The following is a 17152-nucleotide window of genomic DNA, read 5'->3' as shown; positions in this document are numbered from 1 at the left end:
TTTTCTGGTGGATAAATAAGCCTAGAATACATTGTATATTTATATCTAGGTACTTAATATAATGGTATGCTAAACAACAGCTGAATGTTCATCTAGTTGGTTGTTTTATGTATCTGCAGATGGTTGAGTTTAGCATTATATTTTAAGTAATCCAGCAGCATCCAAACATTCTGTCAGACATTCTTAAAGTAGATGTAAACCAAATCAATAAATCAAAAAGTGTTTTAAACCTTTTCATCAAAATAATACCTGGTGATCCTCTCATGAAGGTCCTTGTTCAGGCACTTGACACTTAACAAAACTCTGTCCCTTTCAGTCATGCTTTACCATTGTCCCCCTCTCATTAGCGTTTATTGGAGACTACAGGCAGCTGTGTCAAAGCACATTGTGCACGCACAATCCACTGTTGTCACCATCAGAAAGCACGATCAATGATGTGTTCAAGTCTAGAGTGAATGCATGTAGACAGGAAATGGCTGAAAAAGCTGCAGGAAAGTAGCAGCTCTAGATGGGAAAAGAAAACAAAAAAGTGCAAAATGCACAAGATACATTAAATGTTATCTAATAAATCTAGTACATTTGCATCCATGTTAATGTCATAATAATAATAATAACCTCTAAATGAAACAAAGCTGTAAGACAAATGCGTGACAGGTCTTATCTGCAACATACTGGCAAAAAGTGTCAAGGGCATTTGTGCACATTGTGCTCACTGAAGTGCTCTATAGTGTCAGTGTTGTACACCTAACTGCTGGAAAACCACATTTATAAGAGTGCACGTTATCATCACTGTGCATAGAGACTAAGGCCCCATACACACGATAGAATCTATCCGCAGATAAATCCCATCGAATGGGTTTCAGCGGATAGATTCTATGGTGTGTACACTCCGGCGGATATTTATCCGCGGATATTTCCGAATTCTAGCAGATAAATATTTGTCGACATGCACAGAATATCTATCTGCTGGAATCGGATCCCACGGATGGATCCGCTCGTCTCTACAGACTCACCGGATCCATCCGTCCAAAGGGATTCCCCGCACGCGTCGTAATGATTTGACGCATGCGTGGAATTCCTTATATGACAGCGTCGCGCCCGTCGCCGCGTCATAATCGCGGCGATGGCGCGACACATCATCGCCAGAGGATTTCGGCGCAGATTTCAATGCGATGGTGTGTACACGCCATCGCATAGAAATCTGCTGAAATCCTCGAGAGGATTTATCCGCGGATACGGTCCGCTGGACCGTATCCGCGGATAAATCCTCTCGTGTGTATGGGGCCTTAGACTGGCTATACATCTTACTATTTCCTTGTAGAATTTTCCTTTAGATTTCCTAAAACCATATTATATGAAGTCATAACTAAACACTTTGAATTTGTATGCAATCAGGCAGACCCTTGTGCTAGATGTTGAAATCTAAAGGAAATTGAATAGGAAAGTTTTATAATGTATGGCCAGCTTAAAGGTGCTGTAGACCAGTGGTTCTCAAACCTGTCCTCAAGTACCCCCAACAGGCCATGTTTTCAGATTTTCCTTGATCTTTCACAGGTGCTTTAAATCAGAATCAATGGCTTGGTATTTTGGTCAGCTATTTTATCCCAAACATGACCTTTTGGCTGGAACTTGGAGACAGGGTTGAGAACCACTACTGTAGACAGTAGACATGATATAATCAGTCTACATATATTTTGTCCAGAATATGTAAGAATTGCTTTATTTTTGGACATTAGAGCTGGCCATAAATTATACAAATTTCTTGTTTAATTTCCTTTGGATTTATCTTCAACAATGTAGTGCAAGGGCCTCCTAATTGCATACAAATTAAAGTGTTTAGGTTTGACCTCATATCATGTGATTTTGGTAATTCTAAAGTGAAATTGTACACAAAGATTGTATAATACATGGCCAGCCTTACATGGCATACTAGACTGGTTAGGAAATGTAAAGAGGAAAGGTCATCAGGGTTTGTGGTGTGGTGGAGACTTGTAGGTGGAGTCCACTGCTTATCATTTCTTCACCTGGGCTGGTCAGGAGTAGCAGTGATCATTTCCTCTTTACATTTACTAGCCCTCTGGATTGGTATCAGGATAAGCCTGAACCCCTTGTTCTGCGACACAAGGGTATACTTTCACCTCTAATTTGAGCAGCGCCAAATCAATATAACTGGTCACCATGTCATACTAGACCCTTCGATAGCACTGATGTTTCCTAGATTAAGCCATGACTGGAGGAGTCAGGTCACCCTTAACCCTTCCATTTCCATAAACATAAATGTGCTTAAAGAGGAAGCAAACCCTCTTAAAAACATTCTGAAAAAAACCCTGCAAGGAAAAGGCATAATGAGCTAATATGCATAGCATACTAGCTCATTATGTATTACTTACCTGAGATCGAAGCAACCGCAGCAGCAGTGCTCGTTCCTCTCCTCCATCGCCGCCATCTTTCCCTGAGTGTCTTCCTCGTATCGCGGCTCCGCATGCGCGTGGGTACCACCACTAACGGTATGATCGCCATTAGTAACGACACACTCAGTGCGCCTGCGCGCCATTGTCTACGGCGCATGCACCATAGACATCGGTGCACGTCTTTTAGAAATATCTCCTAAACCATGTAGGTTTAGGAGATATTTCTTGCACCTACAAATAAGCCTTAATCTAGGCTTACCTGTAGGTCTAAGTGGTCTGTAATGCCACGTACACACGATCGGTTCATCCGATTAAAACGGACCGATGGATTTTTTCATCAGATATCCGATGACTTTCATCAGTCTTGCCTACACACCCTCAGTTAAAAATTTGTTTGTGTCAGAACGCAGTGATGTAAAACACTACGACGTGCTGAGAAAAATGAAGTTCAAGGCTTCCGAACATGCGTCGACTTGATTCTGAGCATGCGTGGATTTTTAACCGATGGACTTGCCCACAGACGATCGTTTTTTTCTATCGGTTTTTTAACTATCAGATAATTTTAAAACAGGTTCTACGTTTTTTCACCGATGGGAAAAAAACGATAGGGCCCACACACGATCGGTTCGTCCATCGGACCGTTTTCATCAGACGAACCGAACGTGTGTACAGGGCATTAGGGTTTACAACCACTTTAAATAAATTTGCTCAGTCTGATTATGTCTGCATGTCTTACTGCCTTCTAAAGTTGATGACCACCTTCAGGTGCTCATATAATGTGGCATTTGTACAGTTCTCTGAATTAAGTTAAATAAAGACCTTGAAATTTGTATATAAGAGTGCACATTGCCATATATGTAGATACAGGACTGTGCAACATGATAAACTGTTGCTTTCCTTCTGTGTGTAATTGGAATATTGACAATCTACAAACTGTTATGTTTGTGTGTTAAGTTCATTTATGTGCAAAGCCTTGAATTTTGACATTTTGGTTTACCAGAGCTGCCATTGTGCGATCAGGCTAGTAGGACCAAAAATTGTTCACTAGTGGGCATCTTGAATGTAAAACTAAAGTTACTTTACAAATAATGCTCTTCTGCCTTCTCCCTGCTTGTGAGAAGTTGTTTCTGTAAGCGTACACTGAGCTGTACACATGCAGATCAGTGTACAGTCTTGGCATTATTATGTGCTGGGATGTTACGGTAAGAAATTCCTGTGCACTTGTGTGTGTTGCACAGTACAGCAAAAAGCTCTTGGGAACCCATTATTTCTTCACAATTCTGGCAGTTTAATACCACTTTAAATAGTATGTTCAGGGGTTAACCAATGTAACTCACAAGTTCTGTTTCCCCCTGTAGAGCATGTCACGGAAAATCTATGGGCCATTATAGTCACTATAGTTGATATTTGAAAAAACATTCATCTGGACTATCAGTGTTATCATTCTTTTGTTATTGTCTCCTAAACTGATATATGTGCCTTTGTATTCATTTAATAGTTTGGTTTTGCATGTTCTCAAAAACAAATGGCAATTATGCAGATCTTGAGAAAGCACATTGTTGTATAGAAGGACCTTCCAACACTAAACACTTACAGTGTGAACAGAGTCACATTTTTAATTATCATTAAACACTCGTTTTACAGGTTCATGAGGTCTATGAGTGTCAGGATTGTGACAAGAAATTTATTTCAGCTAACCAACTTAGAAGGCATATGATAACTCACTCAGGTAAAACAACCACCTCTGCATGCTTATTTTATGATTCAGGCAGTATTACAAAAAGTACACATGTTGTGCTGTGTGTTAGTATTTATGGATTAACATTTTAGAATTGTAAGCAAGAAATCCAAATTTTGGAACATTTTTTATTCGTTGTGTATTTTATTAAATGCATTGCACATATTCCAATGTATAATCTTGAAGCTAGCTTTCTTTGAAGTCCTTCTCTTTTGATTTAAGCTAGTTAATTCGATGTCGGTTTGAAAAGATTATTTTTAAGTCTGTGGCAATGTTTCGTTCTTCCATCCGTTATGAACTATCATGTTAGAAAGGGCATTAGATGCTTTTCTAATTGGTTAATCTTAATTGGACTGACTTAAATGCAACAGTCTCTATGGAGAGTACTCTGTTTGCCTTTCATCTTCTACCTCCCCTCCACTAAACTACAGATTAAATGTCCCCAATCATTTTCTGCAGAGAAGCGCCCCTACACCTGTGAGGTTTGCTGTAAGTCCTTCAAACGACTTGATCAAGTGACCGCTCACAAAATAATACACAGCGAGGACAAACCTTACCAGTGCAAGCTCTGTGGAAAAGGATTTGCCCACAGAAATGTTTACAAGAATCATAAAAAGGTAAACAACTAACACTGGTGTTTGCAATGGCATTTTGCAAAACTTTCCAAATTTGTTATGTTAAAGTGGACCTTTTATCTATTTATAGCATTATGTTGTCCAATATCTGGATAGACCTAGCATATACCTGAACCTGTGTTAACTTATCTTATTGTAGCTTTACAGTGGCCAATGTATAATAAGTTCCTTGTTTTTTGCTTTCTTTTCAATGTGTGTTACAAAGATTTAATTTTACGAGAACAGTACAGGACACAGGCTTCTTAAATTCATTGCCACTAGGTTGTATGAATCTACCCTCAGGTGATTGGTTACTGTCCAAAATATAATATGCCTGCTACAGACATTTTTCCTAAGCTGTGTTTATTGAAGCTGTATGCTCTTGTTTAGTGTTGGAACAGCCTAAATCTGCTCGCCCAAAAGTATTTAGCAAAGGGGTCTCTAAAATCCCCATGTTCAAAGAGCTGGTAGATTTAAGGTTAAAGGCTCTCCTTAAGCTTTGCCTTGGTGGACCCTGCCAAGCAACCCGTGTTTTTGTCTAGGGCAGTCTGTTGGACCATTGCTATCTGGACTAAACATATGTCCTTGTATCCCAGCTCCATCACCATCAATCCCTGAGTCCATAGTCCTTCCCCAGAAGAAAGAAGGTTTGTACCTTCACCAACTGACCTTCTACTCTTGGGATCCCTCTAAGGCCCCGTACACACGACCGAACATGTCTGCTGAAACTGGTCCGCAGACCAGTTTCAGCAGACATGTTCGGTCGTGTGTAGGCCCGAGCGGACAGGATTCCAGCGTACATTTGCCCGCCGGGCCTTTTTCCAGCGAGCAAATATTTCCAAACTTGTTTAGAAACAGCCCGCTGGAATCCTGTCTGCTCGGACATGTTCGGTCGTCTGTACAGACCTACCGTACATGTCTGAGCGCCCGCCATTCCCTCGCATGCGTCGAATGACTTTGACGCATGCGTGGAAGCATTGAACTGGCAGGGCCGCCCACGTCGCCGCGTCATCGTCACGACGACGGCGCGGCCTTGCCCCGCGTATTGTTTACGCGCGGATTTCTGTATGATGGTGAGTACAGCCATCATACAGAAATCCCCGGGCAGACATGTACGGTGAAAACGGTCCGGCGGACCGGTTTCATCGTACATGTTTGCTCGTCTGTACGCGGCCTAAGTCTTTCAATGCTATGTTTAAGTCAGGAACTTACTTTTGTTAGATGACATGGCCTTCCAAACCAACCAAGGTTGGTGCTAGGGCCTCTTAAGAGTGATGGAGCATCCCTACTTCTCAAAGTGGGGGATATCTTTTGGCTTTCTCAGCCTTCTGGCCCTAGAATATTTCAGATGCTTGGGTCCAGAGTTTCATTTTCAGGGCCTACAAACTGGAGTCTTGCTCTGTCATGTCAGGCAGATCTGCTTGCTGCTGTCCAACAGCTCATGGATTAGAAGGAAAATACTTTCAAGGTTTTTACTCAGACCTCTTCACAGTTTTCAAACTGTGAAGACGTTTGGTCCATTTTAGATCTAAAGAGTCTCCTCAGCTAGATCCTATGGTTTCAGAGGCTTTGCATGGCAAATGCTAGGCCGGTCATTGCCTCCCTCCTTCTGGGGAATTTTCAGGCCTCAATAGACCTACGAGAGGGCTAATAAAGAATAAACCACGCTAAATGCTACATACAAGAAAGTTAATAATGAAACACTAAATTAAATAAAAAAAAACGCACTAAAAAACGACAGTCGCTGGAAAAAGTACCCAGTGAAAAAAGTGCTTGTGCTTTTGGAACAGTATTGAGGGTCTTATACACAGTGCTGTGACTTGAAATATGGATGAAAAATTCCGTGCTCAAATAGGATTGCCCCCTAGTAGATGTGCATTCACCCTTGGGATTGGACCAACTATCGCTAGTAAGGTCAGATGCATTTGTGGGGCGACCCCTGTAGGTATCCTCTGGCACCCGGAGTGAACAGAAGGTAAAAAAGCCATCCATGAAAACTGCCCGATCAATACATGAAGCCGCTGTCGTGGTGAGGGCTCGATTTCCTGGTTCGGACGTCTAGGTGGAAGTGTGTCACGATCAAGTGATTCAAGCTCTATGCATTTCGGCCTATCAGATTGGCCGTCTTCAGGAAGTTGCAATTCCACCATTTTGGTTGAAGGCATAAATACCATCAACCCGAATCACATTTCGAAACGTATCCAATAACGTTGTTTATCTGCTATTAACTTGGGACTGCTCACAATCTAATTACATTGGTTGGCAGTATAATAAACAAAATGAAAATATAATTGAAAGGATATGATAAAATATAAAAATTGTTATAAAATTGTGAAAAAAGTAGTCAGGAATACCCAGTATGAACAATGCATAAATGTAAAAAGTAATAGTTGCAGTGACATCTAGTGGTGTACAGCCAAACTGATAGTCCATCCATGAGAGGATCTGCACATTTTTTTGCCTCATCAATACTATTGGTATTTTGCTGTGGGTGAACGCAATTACCAAATTTTCATTCTTCCATTTGCCCTGTCTACAACCCCATGGGTTTTTACCAGGATGCTCTGGTTTTGGCTCTTATCTGTTATCAAGGCATTCACATTGTGGGGTATCTTGACGGTCTCCTTCTTAAGTATTAGTCCCCTCTGTCCCTGTTAGCCAACAACCAACAGAAGGTACAGGCATTAAAGAGTTTTAGTTGGACCCTCAACCTCCAGAAGCCATCGCTGAACCCGTCTTACATATATTGGAGGGCCTTGCTCTGAGCTGAACAAACCCTGGTCCATGACATATCTGCATCAGTAAAAACAGAGGAAGCCTTTAATCTATTGTGTGAGGGTTCCTGGTCTCATGTTGGCTTCCCTTGTGGCTGTACCATACTCACAATTTCATTTCAGACCATTGCATTGAAACATTCGGGCTGTGTGGGACAAACAACGTTGGTCTTTGGGCCATCCCATGTGTCTGACTCTAAAGCCAGATTCTCCGTAACATTGTGAATTTCCAACCTGGCACTGGAGATGAGAAGCCCTTTGCTCGACAGTCATGAAAGCTTCTCATAGTGGATGCCAGGCTGACACTGCACTCCTGTGACTCAATGTAGGGGAATAGGTGCTACAACCAGTGTTTTTTCAAGCCCTTTGCCACGGGTGGGAAACATGAGATGGGGATTTTCTGGAATCCAGGTTCAACAGCTAATTGGACTAGTTTGTCATCAGGTACAGGGAACTTTGCAGTGGATTCTCTGGTGATCCTGTGAGATCAGTTCAGCTTGATCTACACCTTGGTGCTCCTCCAGATTTTTCTCACTTCACAGGATCGAGGAGGAGGGCAATGCCGGTGATCCTCATCGCATTTCATTGGCACAGGAGGATGTGGTATTTAGACATAATGAAGCTTCTTGTAGACCCTCTGTGGTGTCCTTCCGAAATCATGGTTTAGTGTTCCATTCTGTATCTCAGTTGCTGACTTTAACGGCATGACTAGTGGAGCCATGGTTCCGATGTACAGGGTTTTTCTGGATTCGGTCAGTCTTGCTTTTTAAAAGCTAGGAAGTCAACTTCTCATAAAGTCTACAATCCCACCTGTTTTGCGAAAATCCCAGAAAGTATTCTGTGGGACATATTTTGTCCTTCCTCAAACCTGGTCTGGATCAACATTTGGTCCTGAGCACCACTAGAGGACAAATATCAGTCTTGGCTTCGCTGTTTCAGGGACCTTTGGCTTTTCACTTCTTGGTTAAGGATTTTGTACAGGGAGTAACTCACATCTCCCCCCAGTTCTTTCCCTTGGAGCCCTTTGGAATCTCAGTCTGGTTCTCTTGGCACTTCGGGCAAGCCTCCTTTTGAAGCAATGAGGGAAATTCTCTTGTCTGACCTTAAGGATTTCCCGTTGTGTCAGAGGGGGGCGGGTCACCTGTACATGTCACTGGGTATCCAGTGTGTTTCCCCGTTGCGTCAGAGGGGGCGGGGTCACCCGCGCAAGTCACGAGTGGCCCCGCCCTCAGCTATTTAACAGCTGTCACAGCGGTTCTTGCATCATTCGGCGGGCATCTCCCATGGAGGCGGAGTCGATCGTATCGTCTGGTCGTGGAAGGATTACATCGCTGACATTTTTTTTTTATTAAAGAACTTGTTCCAAGCTGTGTGTGTGTTTTTTTTACCATTTTTGTCACTTTTTTGGATGAAATGGTAGGGGTACATTACCAATTCACATGAGGGGGCGGGATCTGGGGGTGCCCTTTGTTAAAGGGGTCTTCCAGATTTCGAAGGAGCCCCCCCGCCCGCAGACCCCTACAACCATCGGGCAAGGGTTGTGGGGATGAGGCCCTTGTCCCCATCAACATGGGGACATCCTCCCCAGGTTGAGGGCATGTGGCCTGGTACGGTTCAGGAGGGGGGAGCTCTTTTCCTGTGGCCTGACAGGTTGCGTGCTCGGAAAAGGGTCTGGTATAGATTTTGAGGGGACCCCTACTCCATTTTTTATTTGGCGTGGGGTTCCCTGAAGAGCCTGTATGGAATTTGGAGGGACCCCTAAGCATATATTTATTTTTAATTTTGGTTTGGTGTTCCCCTTAATTTTCATACCAGACCCAAAGGGCCTTCTAATGGACTGGGGGGGAACCCATGCCGTTTTTTTCAATTATTTTTATCTGTATTGCCATGACCCGACAATTTATTATAGCCGCAAGTAGTTTTAAATTACTTTTTTTCCTTTAGAAATGTCATTTTGTGCAGGGACTGTTCTAAACACGGGAAAAATTTGCCACTTTACAGACATACTATATAGACATCCCCCAGGTACGAAATGTCTATTGTTTCACTTTAAGCATTATTAAAATCACTGCTCCCGAAAAAACTGCCATTTAAAAAAAAAATTGCATTGATACATGTCACTTGGGCAGGACCCAGGTCCCCAAACACTTTTTATGACCATAACTTGCATATTAACCTTTACAATTAGCACTTTTGATTTCTCCCATAGACTTTTAAAGGGTGTTCTGCGGCTTTCAAATTTCCCGCAAACACCCCAAATTGTTCGCTATTCGGCGAACAAGTGAACACCCGATGTTCGAGTCAAACTTATGTTCGACTCGAACATCGGGCTCATCCCTAATCGTCACATGCAGCAAAATGTTAAAGTATATAGCACATCATTATATATGCTGTAAAGCAGGGTGACATTGACAGGTTAAATTTCTTAAAATCAGGTTTGTATGGCAGTAACAATAGAATAAAGTTCAATGTTCACTTAATCTGTAGTTTCTAAAAGAAAACGCCTGTTAATCTACGTGAGGGGAATTTACTTAAACTAGAACAGATTCTGAAGTCGCTGTATAGTGACCAATCAGCTTCTAACTTCAGCTTGTTCAGTAATGCCCCAAACTCACGAGCCGAATATTATCTAAAAGCAACCATTACGGTAGAAACCAGCTGACTGGGCCCATGTGTACAGTTGCTTGTCTAACAGAAGCCAATCTCACAGCCAGCATGCTAGAAAACCAGCAGCCAATTGGCATCCAATCAGTGCTTGCAGTGCTGCCAATGGCTGAAAGTATGGACCAGTGTGTTCTGGTGGGGGAGGGTGTTTGAGGTCCCCCCTGTCAAAACACAATAGCAGCAGGGAGATCACTGTACTAAAAATGATTTTTTAGTTCAGCCCGCTGCGTTGAACGAATAAACCTTAACGTGTGCACCAGGCATTAGGCTCCATTTGCACAGGCGTTTGGGCATGCTTTGAATCCCAGTGACAGGAATCTACATTGCCAGCTGCATTTGGATAATAGTGCAATGACAGACTGGCGGTGGCTGCAGTTATCACTACGCACAGCTTGTAATTGCCTGCAGTGATCGTGGCTAGATGCACTTTGTTTGCAAGCGGATGTGATTAGCTGCAGCTACCAACAACCTGTCATCTCAGTGCGCATGCTCCACACGGCCCCATCTATCTGGACACAGCTGGTAATCCCAGCAACAGGAATCAGTAGACTCCTGTTGCTGGGACTTGCAATGTGAAAAAAAGCCCAGTGCAAATGGAGCCTTATGCCCTGTACACACGATTGGTTCGACTGATGAAAACGAACCAATGGATTTTTTCATCAGATATCCGATGAAGCTGACTTTCATCAGTCTTGCCTACACACCATCGGTTAAAAATCCGATCGTGTCCAACTCGGTGACCTAAAACACAACGATGTGCAGAGAAAAATGAAGTTCAATACTTCCGAGCATGCGTCGACTTGATTCTGAACATGCATGGATTTTTGACCGATGGATTTCCCCACAGACGATCGTTTTTTTTCCGAAAATTTTAAAACAGGTTCTATTTTTTTTTCAACCGATCGTGTGTACAGGGCATTCAACTTTGAAAATAAAAGCTAGAAGCTGATTTTGTTGCCATGCACAGTTGCTGCAGATTCTGGCTGCTCCAGTCTTCATGAACTTTCCTTAGCATTTTCAGTTCTGCTCTGCCTATTGCTGCTTCTATGTATTGCATATATAGTTCAACCCCACAGTGCTTTGGTTGCAAACCTGTATTCACATCCTTTAATCTGATTTGTTTATTTGTATCCTGACAAGTGTCATCCTGTAATGATAGGTTTCCTTTCAATGTTGCCTGATAAGTCTGCTTGAAATATGTGCTCACTATAGAGAAGCTGTATAACACAAGATTTTTTGACAAATCATACGTTTGTAACACATATTGCATTTTTTTGGCACTGTACAAGTTACATATAAAATAGTGCTTTGTTGCTTTTTCCCATCTTACAATAGTATTTCTGATTATATTTAAATGACAGACATTTTATATAACCCAGATACAACAATAATTTTTCACTCTGTCATTGTAATTGTTTATTCTTCTATAATATGCAACGTAAGCAAGCTCTTAAATCTTTGTTTTGTTTAGCAATTTGCATATTTAGGAGTTAATTAATACAAGGTTGACTATGCATCTGTTTTTAGTTTTCTCCATATGCAATAGACATATACTTTAGGCTGGTTTTGACGCACATGACACTAGTGAATATGTTGCCCAGATGTTTACAATGTGCATTAACTTATTGCTTTCCTGTGCTTAACTTGTTGAAACAACATCAAAATGTTTCTTAAATTGGAACGTGCAAAAGTATCAGAAGATGCCACAAGAAAAGCATTTTCAAGCGTGTAGTGTGTTTTTTTTTTTAAAATAATGCATGTACTCATTACTGAGAGTGTGACTGACGGATCAACAAGGTAATGTCTGATGCACATTTGGGTTTACAGTATGTTTTAGAATTTTTCCAATTGTGTTAATGTGCTATAATTCATAACAACTAAAAGGCAATCATCTGCCACACTAGTATTTATTTTTTAGCCTCGTATACACAATGAGAATATCAGACAAATGATGGTCTTTTTTTTTTTTTGCATGCTAGTCTCATATTGAAAACCAATAATTTACTAAGGTTATGATTTCTTGTATGATGGAATACAACCTTGGAAGTGATGTAATGTGTTGTATTGTAATGTATTCTTTCATTTTCAGATATGCATGGTATTGGTCTTCTGATTTTGTTTAGACGAATACTGTACAGATTAAACAAAAAAAATTTGTTCTACTTTCTACTGAGAAAAATGTTTGTCCCTTCGGATAATTTTGCATGAACTGTTGTGATTGGCTCACAGAAGCTGTGTACTAACGATTAGATTATTGTACAATCGCTTCGAAAGTGGTATTTTACATCCAACTTTCTCATCATGGGTACTAGACATTTTTCTGCAGCACTTTACAGAGAATTTCGAACAATTCATATCACTCTTTTTCCCACTATGGGGCCTAAAGTCTTATGCATATTAGCATATCTTGAATAATAGTAGTGATCGAAGTTGAACAATTGAGTACATAACTAATATGTTGCATAAGACTTCCCTTGCCCAAAGGGTGCTGATTAGACAACTAACAACCAGCAACATGCTGATAAGTCATCAACATTTTACAGTATATGCAGCAGAGCCTGATTATCCTTAGACCTGCCTCTCTCAAAGTCTGAGTACTGCTGCAAAGAGGATTAAAGCCTTCATGACTTAGGATATTTCTATGTAAAAATACATTAAATTATTTTAAAGTAATATGCAGCTGCATTAAATGTTTTTCTTTATATCTGCTTGGAGTTCAGTTTTAAAGTGGTTGTAAACCTCTCTGTATCACTTGTACCGATAGCTAAGCCTAGAATAAGGTTTACCTATAGGCACTGTAAATATCTCCTAAAAGTGCACCGTTTAGTGGAAAAATTTGCTGTACACTGTGCCAATGATGTCATCGGCACATGCGCTGTGAAGAAATGGCCCTCCATGGCTCCCTGGAACATGTTACATGTTCTACCGTAAATACGGGTGGAACATGTAACATGTTCCAAAGGTGAACTTATCCTTCAATGAAATCTGGTATTTTTAATGTTGCTGCTTAAGCTATTCCCACCGGCCGCACGCATATATACGGCCTCTCAGCGGGTGGGCTTTAGCGCTGAGAGGCCCTTTTTAAACACAAAACCAGCGCGCACCCAGCACAGTCACAGCGGGAAATGGAAAGCTCCCGATGTATACCTACAATCAGGAGCTTTCCAATCATGTGAACGCTGTGACATTCAGTCACCACGGTCACATGACCCGAATGCCCGAAATTCCGGGAGGCGGCCGTGGGAAGGGGTTAAGCCTTATTGATAAGGAGAACAATAGGCAAAACTATTTTTTTTCATTTTGGATAGCGTAAGAGAGGATTATAATCCCTGTCAGTTTTTTATTGCCATCTATGTCCCAGTGGGGACATTTAGCTTTCTAGTGAAAACCCCAAATTTGGGATTTTCTTTTGCTTTCACTTATTATTATTATTATTATTATACAGGATTTATATAGCGCCAACAGTTTACGCAGCGCTTTACAACATCAGGGAAGACATTATAGTTACAATACAATTTAATACAGGAATGATCAGAGGGCCCTGCTCGTTAGAGCTCACAATCTAGAAGGGAGGGTGAAGTGGATCAGAGGGTAGTAGATGTGGGGGGTGATCAGGTGGGCAAAGTTAAAATACAGTTGTTAGGTGTGGGTAGGATAGGCTTCTCTGAAGAGGAGGGTTTTCAGGGATCCTCGAAAAGCTAAAAGAGAAGGAGATAGACGGATAGTTTGGGGTAAGGAGTTCCATAGGCTTGGAGAGGCTCTGGAAAAGTCCTGTAGACGAGCATGGGAGGAGGTGATGAGAGAGCTAGAGAGCAGGAGGTCTTGAGAAGAACGAAGAGAGCGATTAGGTTCAGGACAAATAAAGACAGCAATAAAAACTGACAAGTGCTCTAATCCTTCACTCTACCATAACAATTTTTTTTTTTTTTTTTAGCATTCGTACCCAGCTCAATGCCCAGCTCCCCATGCTCATTGATAATGCCTTGCCTATTAGCCTTGAACATAGCTTTGTTACAAACAGCATTAACGGGCCAGGAAATGTCATTTACCAGCAGTTTCTTTTACTTTCTAAGTGTCACGTTTGCTTTAGTACATCCTACAGATGTGCCACTTCATAGACAAGTTTAGGACATCCCCACAGCATGCTGTTTATAGGAATTGTTAACTTGTAATGTTTCACTTTAAGCATTAATAACTGAGCTGCTTCCTACTGAGTGACTTTTTTCTTTTCATTTGTACAGTACCATGTCCCCTCTGGCAGTGCCCAGCTCCACTTGCCCTTTGTTTGACAAATTCATTCTCCGCTAGTCTTGAAAATAATTAATGTTTTAGATTCTCCTCCCTTTAACTTCAGTAGGGTTTGCATTAAATCCAAGCAGATTTGACCTTCACTAGTGACAGTCCAAAAGGGACACAGATGTCAATAAAAAAGCAGATTGAAGTTCTAACTCTTCCACATGCTATATTAATAAAAACATAATTGGCCTTTACATACACTTTAAAGGACAACTATTACGTAAGATAATGATGCTGATTTATTGAAGGAGTTGATAAACACAATAAATTGTATGAACATTTACTTAAATTATCCAATAATGTAAATTCCTGTTAACTTCTTTCATCTGGACTTGATTGAATAGTTTAAGTCAATAGTCACACAATTTCTGTGAAGATTCTAATATCCTTCAGTAAATCAGTCCAATATAATTCAGTAAATTCAGATTTATTTTCGGTTCTTAACATTGATATGCAGACTAGCTAAACACCAGTGACAGTGACAGGGGTTGGGACATATTTTTTAGTGCAAAGGGTACCTAAAGCGTAACTCCACTTTTGTTGAGAAAATAACATTCCCCTCTGGGTCATCTATGTACATTGGAAGGATTTTAACAAACTTTGTTTCAGATTTCAACCTTGAGTTATTCTGGAAAAAATAGCTGTTTGTTTGTCTTTCTCCATGTTCAAAGCTGCTACACTTGCAAGGGTCTAGTGATTAAAGTTGCAAGTTCTGCCACCCTTTAGGGTTGTGAGGCCCCTTAACCACTTTAGCCCCGGAAAAATGTACCCCCTTAATGACCAGCCCATTTTTTTGCGATACGGCACTGCATAATTTTAACTGACAATTGCGCGGGCGTGTGATGCTGTTACCAAATAAAATTGTTGTCCTTTTTTCACACAAATAGAGCTTGGTGGTTTTTGATCACCTCTGCGATTTTTAGTTTTTGCGCTAAAAACAAAAGAAGACCGACAATTGTGGAAAAAAATATATATTTTGGACTTTCTGCTGTAATACATATCCAAAAAAAAAAAAAGTAAAAAAAAATGTAAAAAAAAGAATTTCTTTATCAATGTAGGCCAATATGTATTCTGCTACATCATTTTTTTTTTTTTTTTTCAATAAGCGCATATTTATTGGTTTGCACAAAAGTTATAGCATCTACAAACTACGGTATTATTTTATGGACATTTAATATTTGTTATTGTTTTTACTGGTAATGACGGCGATCAGCAATTTTTAGCGGCGGACAAATCTGGCCCTAACGGACAATTTTTGGGGCCCAGTGACACCAATACAGTGATCAGTGCTAAAATTAAAGCAGTGATCACTGTATAACTGACACTGGCAGGGAAGGGGTTCAAACTGGGGAGCGATCAAAGGGTTAAATGTGTTCCCTCAGTGTGTTTCTAACTGTGTAGGGAAAGAACACAGAGATCGCTGTTCCTGATTACTAGGAACAGACGATCTCCATGTTCTCCCCTGTCAGAATGGGGATCTGCCTTGTTTACATAGGCAGAGCCCCAATCTGTCTCTCTGTGAAGCGATCGCGGGTGGGCGGCGGATGTCCTACACATAAATAAGCAGTTAACTCTTGCAGTGTGGGGGCAGGCACACCGCAAGGGAGGATTTTTCTTTTCCCTTGAATTCAGTAGTAAAGATATCTAAACTCTGGTTTAAAAAGAAAAGTAATTATATTCCAGTATGTATCATTTACTCAAAACATATCATAGATGCTGTTGATGAGCGTGCATTTTGTACACTTTGTGGTGGAGTACTTATATTTATATGAGGAGTATCTGAGGCACCTTTAAGACCAGGAGCACAGTGATTGGAGCTTTCTTCAGCAAGATTTAGGAAAAAAGTTTGGACTGTGCAATATTTATTAATTTAATAATTCTTAGAAATATATTTTTTCACCTTTTGGAAGATCATGTATATTTGAATTGTTTTTTTTTATCATTTGTTCACATGCAGTTAACACATGTGTTAGCACCTTGCTTTTCATTGGTTCACTTTTCAGAGGTGGTTTATTCACTTAAAGGGGCAGCTTCACATTTTTTAGCATATCTTAATTTTTGGATGGCGCCAGGGCTTACTAAAATTTCTCACAAGGTTTTTATTTCTGTCTATGTCCCACTAGGGAGATCCAACCTCTTGATTTGCCCTGGTAATCAATGTTTCCAGGACAAAGTGTATTGTAAAATACAAACCCATATGATTGCCACCAGAATTAAAGATGCAGGACCATTTTTCAATGAGGACACCTGTTCCAATGACACCTATAAAGAAGGATCCTTCATTTTAGATATATTTCTGTCCTGATGTGTCCCCATACCAGGAAGTGATGGGCACTCCACAATATGACACAATAGACAGTTAACTAAAAAAAAATTTTTACACCTAGACTAGAGATCAGCAGCTCTGTAGCTCTGCTCCTCCACACTCACTGGAGTGCTGAGCTGTGGAGGGGGAGGAGCGGCCGTCTCACTGGTCCACTGAGAGGCTGAGACTGCCTTCATTCCAGGCAGCTGGCGGATCAAGTCCAGAATTCCTAAGTCGGGATGACACAGTGCCTGGACTGATTCCAGTGATGTTAGTGGAGAGCAGGTCACAGGAGTGCAAGACGAAATGCGCTCCTGTGACTCAAAGGAGAAGCCCAGCCAAACAAGCTC

At 41.0% G+C, this 17152-nt stretch overlaps 1 protein-coding gene across 2 annotated transcripts in view; it reads left to right on the top strand.

Annotated features, from left to right (window-relative positions):
• The window catches only part of PRDM5 (PR/SET domain 5), a 248546-nt gene that overhangs the window by 77819 nt on the left and 153575 nt on the right, over positions 1–17152 (top strand). For both annotated transcript variants that reach the window (XM_040330260.1, XM_040330250.1), the window contains exons 9-10: positions 4056–4140; positions 4609–4766. In XM_040330260.1, coding sequence (XP_040186194.1) covers positions 4056–4140; positions 4609–4766 — 243 coding nt within the window. The remainder of the gene's footprint in view (positions 1–4055; positions 4141–4608; positions 4767–17152) is intronic.

This window comes from Rana temporaria, chromosome 1, assembly GCF_905171775.1.
Source record: "Rana temporaria chromosome 1, aRanTem1.1, whole genome shotgun sequence".
In the NCBI taxonomy this organism is placed as follows: Eukaryota; Metazoa; Chordata; class Amphibia; order Anura; family Ranidae; genus Rana; species Rana temporaria.
Note: the sequence above shows the minus strand (reverse complement) of the source record. Positions and strands in the feature narration are given on the sequence as shown.